At 39.9% G+C, this 12,944-nt stretch overlaps 1 protein-coding gene across 2 annotated transcripts in view; it reads left to right on the top strand.

The window, feature by feature from the left end:
- Nucleotides 1-12,944, top strand: part of LOC132888089 (programmed cell death protein 10-like) — a 39,798-nt gene that overhangs the window by 18,640 nt on the left and 8,214 nt on the right. For both annotated transcript variants that reach the window (XM_060924058.1, XM_060924059.1), the window contains exons 3-7: nt 1,375-1,428; nt 1,590-1,707; nt 3,857-3,983; nt 7,569-7,647; nt 8,099-8,181. In XM_060924058.1, coding sequence (XP_060780041.1) covers nt 1,375-1,428; nt 1,590-1,707; nt 3,857-3,983; nt 7,569-7,647; nt 8,099-8,181 — 461 coding nt within the window. The remainder of the gene's footprint in view (nt 1-1,374; nt 1,429-1,589; nt 1,708-3,856; nt 3,984-7,568; nt 7,648-8,098; nt 8,182-12,944) is intronic.

Raw genomic sequence — 12,944 nt, 5'->3', positions numbered from 1 at the left:
TGACGGCAAAAGCCGAATCTTATGCAAATTAGTGCAGCTGCCACTTGCCTTTGGTCACTAACAGAGAGCAGAGAAAGGCTGGCCACATGATGTGCAAGTGGGCATAGTAGTGTAAGGTGTTTTTTAAAAAAAAAAAAAAACACTCGTACTACAGCAACGTCCACTAACATGATCCCTCCGTGGTCCATCATCCAGGTAATACTCAGAATTGGTCCTGCGGTGGTTCCTGTCCATCAATGTAATTGTATACCTACAAAGTGACTTGTATGTAGGTGAACCTAAAAAAAAAAAAAAAAAGGTCCGTGAGTGTATGTTCACAGTAGTTGAATAAAGTGTCCACTGAGTGTGTTTACATGCTCCCTGTTCACTGGCAATAAGAGGCCTAAACCTGTTCCAGCATGACTGTACACAAAACAAGGTCCATTAAGACACCAAAGTTGGTTTTGAAGAACTTGCGTGGTCTCCACAGAGCCCTGACCTCAGCCCCACTGAACATCTTGGGACTGAATTGAAATGCTGACAGTGCCCCAGGCCTTCTTGCCCGATATCAGTACTTGTCCTCACTAATCCTTTTGTGGCTGAATGTGCAAATCCCTACAGTCGCGCTCCAAAATCTAGTGGAAATCCTTCCCAGAAGAGTGGAGGTTATTATAGCAGCCCATGGTTTTTGGAATGAGATGTTCAACAAGCATGTACGGGTGTGATTGTCAGATGTCCTTTGGTCATGCTTGCATACCAAGTCAGTCATTTACATACATACTCATTTATGTGCATACATAATGACACTGGCTCATAATTTATACAGCTCATTACAAGCCACACTCCTTTCATACAGCCCTGCAGATCATCCTTCCACCTCATTTGCTGCCTCTTCACTTCATTTTTCTCTTAATCTTGCCTTCCATCCTTCAACCCTAGTAAGTCAAGGTCACTTGACGCTAATCTTTTCCACTCATAACTGATTATACTTGTCAAGGTGGAAAGTATACAGGAAGGATGAGCACTGATGTACTCCCTCAGAAGAGTGCAGAAATATCAATATTAATAAGTCCGAAAGCTGGAACTGACTGTTACTAGATAAATTAAAACGAGTGTATATCTTTAGACACTTTGGCAGGAACAGGATTTTTCTCTAATTATTCTGCAAATTTCCAAAGGCTCGATGGCTATGTATGAATTAAAAGGTTTCCGGCAGTTCAAATGAATTCATTCCAGTTGCAAATTTGTAACGAGCAGGGTACATTGCTCCTTTTTTTTTTTAAATTCAGATGAACCTCTCAGATTATTAGGCAGCATGTAAACATATCTTTCACTCTGCACTGTCTAACCCAGGAACATGTTTACTCCTTTTTTTTTTTTTTTTTGCTATTGCAGTTGGAAAGAGTGAATCTGTCTGCAGCACAAACTCTAAGGGCTGCTTTCATAAAGGTAAGAAAAGTACACCTGGATACACTTGTGATGCTCTACTGTAGATTTACATGTTTTTCTTTTCTTCAGTGCTTAAAAAGTGCTAGCATTCTTTATTATAATGAGGCCAAACCTTCTCTGTCATCTGTGCTTCCCCAAATAAAATATTAAACTGCACACAGGCGGAAAAGGAGAACCCAGGTCTCACGCAGGAGATCATCATGAAGATCTTGGAGAAGAAGAATGTTGAGCTCAACTTCTCCGAGTCTTTATTACGCATGGCTGCGGACGACGTCAAAGGTGTGTGAGTGTATTTGCGTGTGTCTCTGACCGCTTCAAGTCTGGTGCATCTCCTTTAGGTGGCGCTCTTACCCTACAAATGGCATTTATATATATATATATATATATATATATATATATATATATATATATATATAAATGCCATGTTTTTTATGGTAATATTCCCCCCCCCCTCATCAGAATTTAATTTCCTGCTCTCTGCGACATATTTTTGTCACATCTTCAGATTCATACCAGTAATGAATTCACAGGCACACTTTGTGTTTGGATGTGAAAATTCCCTCCATCCTTAAGTCAGACCAATTTTCATACCTTAATCCCATTTTGGTAATACTTTTTCTATATTTTGTGTGTGTTTTAGCATGGATTGTTTACCCTCCATTGCTAAAACTGTTGTGTGTGTGTGTGTGTGTGTGGGGGGGGGGGGGGGTATTATTATTATTATTATTTTAAACTTTGTGGTACTGTATTCTCTGCCAAATTCAGACTGAACTGATTGTCCTGAAATGCTTTCTCCCCAAAAGAGCTCTCTTTCTCGAGCTGTTGTGTATTTGTTTTTTTTTTTTTTTAAATTGGACCAATTGCCACATTCACAAAGCTACAGGGAGCTACAGTTTGGTACTGAATAAACACGCTTATATAGGGCATGGAAAATAATAAAGCAGCCATAACAATAGTGGAAGCTCTTGAGGGTGACCTGACTCTCCTATGTGCTTTTGAAGAAGGGACACACACACACACACACACACACACACACACACACAGGATTGCTCTCCACTCTGTATACATTCTGCACAGTGCTGGTAATCCAACAATATTGGAGACTCATTTTCTTTGGCTTGTGTTTTCTCACCTAGCCATCCAAGGGTCCAGCCGTAGTCCTTACTCTAATCCCCTTCTTATTAGATTTACCGTAAGCACAGAATAAACTGCTTTCAATATAAAGAATCTGCAGCCTATCTGAGAATCTTAACAGGCCCATTTCATCGTCGTCTTCAGGATATCTTTACATGCAAAGAATTTCGGCAATCCAAATCAATTTATTTTGATTGCAGAATCCTGACGAGCTGTGTTTTTATATGCATTTTAAACCAGGCAGTCTTCAGTCATATGTACATTTACATCTGAGCCAAAGTTATGTGCACGTAGCGAGCGAGGCTTGGGGTCAACATTACCATAACGAGGAGCATGTCAGCTCGTTCAGCTTTTTCATCACCCTGTTTCTTTTTTCACAAGTTTTAAATTATTTCCATCACTGCAAAACCTCAGGCAAGTGTAATTTTTAAAAAATGCACAGCGATAAGAAGTGTGCGCAGCAAAGGTGCTTAACGTTTCAGTCTTGCTATGAAACGGCAAATCGTCTGAATTTTAAGCATCAGTGTAATGGGGAGAAAACCTGACATGAGAATAGAACAATTTGACAGTTTATGCCACCTACAAAAAAATGTCATTTCAAACAAGAAAATAACAGCTTTATGAATTAAACAGCATTTGTGTCTTTTTTTTTTTTTTGCCCCCCTTCTTTCTGTATGAGGTGCACCCAGAATTATCCAATTATGTGTGCTCCTGCTTTGATGTGTTATTGGAACAGACTTAGTGGCTCAGTGAATAGCTGATGCTGGTTGCCAAAAAAAAAAAAATTCAGAACAAAAGCAAAAACCTGCTAGGAACTAGCAGGGTTGTTTACTCAGATCCACTAATTTTGCATCCTTATTCAAGGTCATAATTATTTAATTCACCACACACACAAACACAAACTCAATGTGCCAACTACACCAAGCTGGAGTTTTTGCCATGGAAGAGAGACAGGATACGAATACAGGAAGTAAAAAATAAAATTCATGCATGGGGAAAAGGTAGCACTGGTTTATTTCCAGTCCCTGTAGCTGTCCGTACACTACATAACTACTGGTTTTAATCAGAACTCATGATGGATGTCTGACACCCACAAGTCTGTGAAGAAACAAGGTGAAAAGTAGAGAGATTTGTTCACTAGCGAGACTGAATTGTGCTTTTCTACTACAGAGCAGTCTTATTTTTCACTGCCTCTAAAAAGGGCTGTCAGAAGTAGTTTTTGAGTTTCGTGCAAAGTTATGATGATATGTCAAGGGTTATTAAAGTGATGTCTGGGTCTGTTTTGTGTCCTCAGAGTACATGATTGACAGGCCAGAGCGAGAGTTTCAGGAGCTGAATGAGAGAGCTCGAGCACTGAAACAGATCCTCAGCAAAATCCCAGATGAGATTAACGACAGAGTGCGCTTCCTGCAGACTATCAAGTACGTACGCGCGCACACACAAGCACAATGTGATGGCTCTGTCTTTACAGACTTATTTTCCAAAATCGAGTCGCACCTTTTGTGATTTGTTGAAATAGTTAATAAATCTGTCAGAACTTTTGTTCCTCATACAGTAGAAGTGTGTGTGTTGAATTTTCAGGCCCCATTTCTATTTGGAAAGGGATAGTCTGTCAGTTTTATTAAGTTTTCAGTATTTTTAGGTTGCATCATAGCAGTAATGAGTGGTATGGCTGAAATTCTGGCACTGTATAACTTCAATCCTCCCTGAAGATTAAAACTAATTTCAAATTAGCTGTTAAAAGAAACCATCTCTGGATGTTTCAAAGAAAAAATATTCTATACCAAAACGGGGCTCGAAATTCATATTTTTTTTTCACCAGCCAGCCGGACTAGTTACCTTCCAAAGTAACTCGCCAAACAGAAAATCAACTCGCCAAAATTTGTTCATGTATGAATTTTACTTCTGTCAAAAATAACACAAAAGAGAGTAGTTACCATTGTTCATGACTAATGTGCATTTATTTCAAGACCCAAGTATTTTGATATGGTTTTTTTTTTTTTACACACTTTTTACAAACTGGCATTTGCTGTTCCACGTCTTCCTCGCGATATCCAAAAAAAATGCCAGATGACTGACCCCTGACTAGTTCTTTTAGGAACCAATGCGTCCGCTTCCATTTTTAATTTGTCGCTGAAATTGACAGAGCTTACACGGTAGCCTATGCAACACCAGCGATTGCATGAACTGAGTCAGCACTGACTAGAAACCGAAACTAGGAAATCTTCCCACAAGCACTGTTGCCAGATACTGCTGACGTTTTCCAGCCCAAAATATGTTCAAAATCCGCCAAAATGCACTTAAAACCGCCCAATCTGGCAACACTGCCCGCAAGTTCCTTTCAGCACCTAGATGTCGCCCGGGATTGGTTGGCGAGTGCATGACGTTTTTTTTTTTTTTTTTTTTTTTTTAAACCCTTAGGCAGCCTCTCGCGTTACTGCCTGAGGGACAGGGAGAAAACCACGGGAAAAGGTTTTAAACAAACGCAACAAACACGAAACAAACACAAGTCGGCAGATGACCATAAAATACTCGATAGTTACGATAATTATATGTATCTCACACAGAATTTTCGGAGACATATCGAGTATATTCGATATATCGCACAGCCCTAGTCTGAATCTTCGCTTCATATATATTTTTTTATTTTCAACTAGCCAGCCGGGCTGCCTAGTGACAGGAATTACCCGCCAAATGACAAATTAAGTCGCCTCGGGCGACCGGACCACCGCGAATTTCGAGCCCTGCAAAATAATGGTATGCACAAAATCCTAATTACGACCCTTAGATCATGATCTAAGCCACTCCCCACCTCTATTCTGATTATGAAAAATAAACACATTGCTTTGTTGAAAAATGTGTCTCAAGTTCAGACTTACCAAAACACCATAACATAGCAATGTTTCAGAATGAAGTATTGTCATTTAAGAGGTTTTTGTTTACACAGACACTGCCATTATGATTTAGGTACTTCCTTCTGGGATGGCTGTAGGATTTGTAATGTTAGCAACAGACTGATAAGAAAGTGAATTTATCACCGGGCAGGGAGACAACCATAACTGCAAGAGTAACGCGTGCACACACACACACACACACACACACACACACACACACACACACACACACACACACACGTACTGTAAAGGCAGTAACACTGTTATAGGTACTACTTGTCTAACAGGGATGGCATCATAATTTAAACTTGCAGGCTACATATCAAGGATTGAATACAATTTGATCATAAAACAAAACCATTTGACACATTGTCAGTAAAATGTAAACTAGTGCTGTCAAGCGATTTAAAATATTTAATCGCGATTAATGTCGCGACTGTCATAGTTAACTCGCGATTAATCGCAATTTAATTGCACATTTTTGTCACATGAAAAACCATTGTAATTCTCTTATCAGCATAAGTGAATGGGCTTGCTCACCGTTCGAACTACGGGGGTACTCGGGGGATCCGAGATCCCCTGAAACAGACATGAGATCCCTTGAAAACATGATTTGGGAAATGTTGGGGGGTCTCTAAAATGTACAGTGCTCCGAGATGATGCTAAAAATAGTAACCATGCAGTCGGCACGGCCATCTTGGAAGTCACTCGCTCCAGAGTGCGCATAGAGTACACATCATAGAGTAAACATTCACCGATTCGTTTCCGCGTTAGAGGGCTTAGAAGCTTTGATTTTTTTAAGAATTTAGACATCTGAAGTGATGGAGCACTACTGTGAAAGTTTGGATAAGCAGGCACGGGAGCGTTATGCTGAGAAGGTACGTTTCATTGGGAATGTAGATCCGTACACTTAGTGAGAAGGAATGGAAAGCTGACCCCAGCTTGTTGCTGCATAATTATCAATTATTTTAGTCAGTGAATAAAATGTAGGCCTGGTATGTAACTTGTACTAACAGCATGTGTACATAAACATTACTAGGTCTAGATCTTAAATGCCATTTGATGCAACAATGCACTGCAGTAGACATAAGCTACCTAATGTGACAAATATATCCATTAATCATTGCTGAAAGTACATAGAAAAGATAATAGTTTGTATCACATTTATTTTAGTAACTATGAAATTCAAGATAATTTAACCTACCTGTCACAAAGTGATCAGAACAAATCCGGATACAGTCAAGTCCTAAATTTGATCGGTTAATGGCAGCCAGCCACTGTCGTCTCCTCCGCTCGCTTTTCTCCTGTGCTGCAATTCCCGGGTTTGTCACGACTTTAGGGAGTCTGTGGAAGCTTTTGCCACCCTTTTACCCCCGGCTACTACAGCCAACAATGACACACGTATTCGGCATTTTGCTTCGCTGAGCAACAACAATGCACTGACACAGCGACGTTTGACTTCCAATATGGCCACCGCCGGGTTCGCGCTGATCTCGAAGCACTCTATTGGCAAAATGATGTTTATTGACATAGCAATCGTGTGTAACGGGAAGCATTTGCATATCCGAAGTGAGCGCGCGATGGAGATCCGCGCTCTGAGACAAGCGCAAACACCCCCAAGGGAAAAAAAAGTGACACCCCCCCCCCCCCCCCCCCCCCCCGAAAATATCGGCATAGTTCGAACACTGGTTGTACCAATGTTTTTTTTTTTTTTTATTGCAGAGCATAACACGTCTTGTCACAGCCACTGCAAAGTGGGGCTGGAGCCGCCGATGGGAAAACGAAACTTAAGCCGAGCACCGTGGCTCTTCGGGGGAGGGCAGAGGACTCTGGCTGTGTGGGGCGTGGCATCATGTCACAGAGCGTTAATCTCGCGATTAAAAAAAATTATCGCCGTTAAAATTGAGTCAAGTTAACGCGTTAATAACGCGACATTTTTGACAGCACTAATATAAACATATCCATGGGGCAATGAAATGGGCAGCTGAGTGTTCGTCTTGAGTCAGAGTTGATCAGTGCTTGCTAAAAGGTGTGACTGGAGTGTTTTCATACTACTTCACAAGCTGAATACCTATTGTGTGTGACTAATCCTATTTTTGTTGTCACGCACAGAGACATAGCCAGTGCCATTAAAGAGCTTCTGGATACAGTTAACACCGTCTTTAAGAAATACCAGTATCAGAACCGAAGGGTGAGTTGACAGATATTGATACTGTTTATTGAATGAATCCAGTAATTTATTATTATTATTTTTTTTAACCACACAAGTGTTGCAGATCATTCAAAGTTGAGACCCACTTCATGGTAATATACTTCATGGCGCCACATTTTTACAGCCTGGTATCTGCGGAAGGCCATGAAACTGGATGTAACAACTTTATGTGAAAGGCTGTCTGCACATTTAAAACTTAATTATTTGGGAAAAAAATCAAAGGGAAAAGCTATTTTGTATGTGTTGTATGTTGCTTTTAATTGCTTTTTTTTTTTTTTTAAACTTTTTTTATTTATTCCTAAATGGGGGGGAGCAGAATTTCCCTTTAATCATTTTCCCCCCACTCTTTTTCTTGGCTTGTTTTGCCCTTGAGTGCAAATCTTTGTGATATGGGACTGGTCTTTGAGAAAATTTGCTGTATTCTTTGCAGGCACTGGAACACCAGAAGAAAGAGTTTGTGAAATACTCAAAAAGCTTCAGCGACACTCTGAAAACATACTTCAAAGATGGAAAGTAAGCACATCATGCTTCTCTTTTTAAAAGGACTTTTTTCTTTCTCGTAACCCATTGTGCTACACTACCGTTCAAAAGTTTGGGGTCACCCAGACAATTTTGTGTTTTCCATGAAAAGTCACACTTTTATTTACCACCACAAGTTGTAAAATGAATAGAAAATATAGTCAAGACATTTTTCTGGCCATTTTGAGCATTTAATCGACCCCACAAATGTGATGCTCCAGAAACTCAATCTGCTCAAAGGAAGGTCAGTTTTATAGCTTCTCTAAAGAGCTCAACTGTTTTCAGCTGTGCTAACATGATTGTACAAGGGTTTTCTAATCATCCATTAGCCTTCTGAGGCAATGAGCAAACACATTGTACCATTAGAACACTGGAGTGAGAGTTGCTGGAAATGGGCCTCTATACACCTATGGAGATATTGCACCAAAAACCAGACATTTGCAGCTAGAATAGTCATTTACCACATTAGCAATGTATAGAGTGGATTTCTGATTAGTTTAAAGTGATCTTCATTGAAAAGAACAGTGCTTTTCTTTCAAAAATAAAGACCTTTCAAAGTGACCCCAAACTTTTGAACGGTAGTGTATGTCTCAGTTTATTTAAATACAGTGTGGGAAATAAGGAATTTTAAGCAGACTGTCACAGGACAGAAGTCTGAAATGTCTGTCTGTCTGTCTGTCTGTCCAAATTTTAGCCTGTCCAAATGACGGGCCAAAGGCCCGGAGCTATGTGGCTGGTGGGCCCTGGAAGCTGAAGGGCTTTAGATGCCTGGAGATGGCTTCTCAGCTATTTCCAGGCACATTTTTGTGATTTTCTTTTTTTTTTTTAAAGGCCAAATTACACTAGATATTAGTTGCTAATTACATGACAAATTGAATATAATTTACAAGAAAATGTCAGAAGATTCAAGAACAACATGCTTAGTTATACCCAGGAAAACAGGTCAATTCCATGTCAAGAAAAACGTATGGAGGGCAAGGATGTTCCAGTTGGTTACAACTTACTGGTACTCTCATATAGGTACTATAATAACACTCATGAAACATTGTCAATAATAACTTTTTTATACTATATTGATAAGTCTATAAGAAATTTAGTAATTAATAATACAAGTATTCTTACATAATAGTTTCGTAACGTAACCATTGATTGGCAGTTTGGCACTTAATACTGTACAATGGGAAAAAATGCTTTGTCAGGGTCCAAAACCTGTAGTAGTCGATTTTTCTTTTAACATTAGTGGTAAACCTACCCAGCTGATATCATTGCGTGGTGTCAGATGTCAAATGATATTACTAGATGCCAGAATACACTCCTGCTCGCTGATGAGAGGCGACTTGTCGTTCATCGAGCGCGTCTGTGATTGGCCAATCACAGGCCATGTTACAACATGGTGTCGCCCAGTGTAACATTTGGAAGAAAATCAGTAGTAGATTATAGACCCATATCTTTCCAATTTTTCATGGGCCATCCGGTTTGATGCTGTTGAATCGGCCATCCGGTCCGATGCTTTTGAAATACAGACAGACAAACGCGAAAACTACTGGTACACATCTGCCGGTCTGGCCTTATTTCCCACACTGAAATATGAATTCTGTCATTTTTGTAGCCAATGCAGAAACAGCACAGAATTAACAGCTGATTAATTTGGTACTTTGTAATTAACTATTAGAATAATATTAAATTTACTATAGGGTCAGTGTGAGAATATTCAGTGGTCCTGTATTATTGGGTACAGCATGGTTGATATTTTTTGTAAATAATATTGTTGAATAAAACATTAGAAGGGATTTAAAAGCTGACTTGCTTTGGCTGATGAACAACCTTATGGTGGCTGGATGACCCAACAGCCCATTGCAGGCTAAGCGGTAGACTGCATCTTATTTGCATTCCAATATGAATATAAATCTCTGTCAGAAAGAAATGTCCTAAAATAGGGCAAATCTTGCAGCCAGTACTGTTCTCATCATCTATAACATCCCAGTGAAGGCACAATCTTATTTATGCCATCAAACCCTCGAATGTTCATAAAAAACAAGCTGCAGCAAGCAATACCAAGACATTATTGTAGACAGATGAAACGAGAGGGTCTTAAAATTTAAATAATGGGAATAAAAGGGGCATTCAGATGTCAGACAACACACTTCAGATTTTTGTTTTGGGCTGCTTGAAAGTCAGAACGTTCTGCACTGTACTAAGACAAATGCTTGTTATGAACAATTTTTATTAGCTCATCTGGCCGAATGATTCTTGTTTGCTCATCCGGCTGAATGATTAAAATTGGCTCATCCGGCGGGATGAGCTTATGCGATTGCGCGTTGTTCGTCTGTCATCGTCGTCCGTCCACAATTTACAAAAATCACTGCTACTCCTACAGGATTGATCGGGTTTTGATCAAACTCGCATACAGTGTTCCCAAGTGGGTGTGCATAAAAGTTGTCAAGATGGTGGCACCACCTGTCATATTTATGATTTCATGGGCGTCTTGGCAGGTATGAGCTACAGCCTCATTGAGGCTATTTTTAATGTTCCCTTTATCAGTAGAGGAATCCATGCACAAAAATGGGCAATATAAACTCATCTTTCATTTGGAACTTGTTTATTAGGAACACCTGCTCATTCCTGCAATTATCCAATCATGTGGCAGCAGCACAATGCATAAAATCATGCAGCTACAGATCGACAGCTTCAGTTCATTTTCAGATTAAACATCAGATGGGGCTTAAGAAAAAAAAAAGGCAATCTCAGTGACTTTGATCGTGACAGAGTTTTTGGTGCCAGATGGACTGATTTGAGTATTTCAGAAACTGCATCATCTTCTGGGACAGAACAGGAATCTGAGGCGATAGTGGGCACAGGCTGACAGAAGCTGTACCATTGAAGATTGGGGGGGGGGGGGGGGGGAATCACCTGGTATTTTTCCTAGTCTAGTCCAGTTTAAGTGAACCTCTGCCCAATGTAGTTTTATTTCTGTTCTGTTCCAAGAGATTGTTGTAAAGAGTGGTGATTTTTAGTTGCCTTAGTCTTCTTGTTCACTGGAAGCAGTCTGGTCATTCCCTTATGATTTTACTCTCTCATTAACAAGGATTTTTGACCTCTCTGGAGTTCACCCTAAAGTAGGTCCTGAAATACTCAGTCACTGAGGTTTTTACCCATTCTGATGTTTTGATGTGAACATTATCTGAAGCCCTTGTCCCTCATCGATATCTGCATCCTGTCCTGATTTTATGCATTGCACTGCTGCCACATGATTGACTGACTGGATAATTGCATGGCTGTACAAGTGTTCCTAATAAAGTCAGTGAATGTACAGTTGTGGTCAGGAGTTTACATACAGTGACACTGTCATCTTGGATATGAATGTCATGGCAATATTTGGGCTTTCAGTAATTTCTTTGAACTGTTCTTTTTCTGTGGCAGAATGATTGTACATCTTTAAAAAAAAACACTAGAATTTGGTGCACAAGTTTTAATTTTCTTTGGGTTTTCTGAAATCAACATAGGGTCAAAATTATGTATACAGGGTCAAAAATTTACATACGCTCCCTTAGATTATTAATCCAGAGGTGCTGAAACTTCAAAAATGTCTCTTCTCTTGCCAAGGCTGAGGTCTCTTAACTAACTGTTAGTGATCATGATTTGACTACAGCTGGTAGCGCCTTCATAAAAAGGGTTTGTTTACAGCAGTCATTGGATTGACCAACACACAGTAAAATGGGAAAGTCCAAGGAGCTCAGTGCAGATCTGAGAAAGAGGATCGTAGATGTACATGACTCCGGAATGTCTCTTGGAGCTATTACTAAACAACTGCAAATTCCAAGATCAGTTCAAACAATTGTGTCCAAGTTATTGTGAGGTGTAGTCACTTTGCCAAGCCACTTTGCTTTTAGAAAACCCAAACTGTCACCCTCAGCTGAAAGGAAATTGGTTTGGATGGTCAGGAACAACCTGGGAACCACTGTGGCACAGCCCTGCCATGAACTGGAAACTGATGGATCACTGTCTACAGTTCAGATCACCATGGACTAAGAGGCTGCTATCCAAGAAATAACCCCCTGCTCCAAAACTGACACCTTCAAGCTTAACTAAAGTTTGAAGCTGACCACACAGATAAAGGAATAAAGCCTTCTGGAGGATAGTTGTATGGTCAGATGAGACAAAGATTGAGTTGTTTGGCCACACTGACCACCAGGTACAGAGGGACACTGTACCAGCTGGTAGTGGTGGTAGGATCATCATCCTCTGGGGCTGTTTTGCTGCCAGTGGAACTGGTTCATTGTACAAAGTGGATGGAATAATGAAGGAGGAGGACTACCTCAGAATTCTTCAGCATAAACCATCAGACATTTGAACATGACTTGGGAGTTACAACAGGACAATGAACCCACACGTGCATCATAGCTGGTTGTGGAGGATAAAGCAGGCTAACATTAAGCTTAAAACAAGTCCTGACTTCAACCCTATTGAAAATATATGGACCGTGCTTAAGTCGAATCCATGCCAAGAAAAAAAAAAAATCAAATTTAATTGAACTGTACCAATTCTACCATGAAGAGTCGTGGAATATCCAACCAGAATTCTGCCAGAAGCTTGTTCATGGTAAACAAAAATGTTTGGTCAAGGTGAATCTTGCGAAGAGACATTTTACCCAAATATTAGGTGTGCTGTGTATATATAATTTTGACCCTGTGTTGATTTCAGAAACCCAAAGAAAATTAAAACTTTTGCACCAAATTCTAGTGTGGAATTTTTTTTGT

The sequence above is a fragment of the Neoarius graeffei genome, chromosome 6 (genome assembly GCF_027579695.1).
Source record: "Neoarius graeffei isolate fNeoGra1 chromosome 6, fNeoGra1.pri, whole genome shotgun sequence".
NCBI lineage: Eukaryota > Metazoa > Chordata > Actinopteri > Siluriformes > Ariidae > Neoarius > Neoarius graeffei.
The sequence above is the reverse complement of the archived record's forward strand: the minus strand, read 5'-3'. Positions and strand labels throughout refer to the sequence as shown.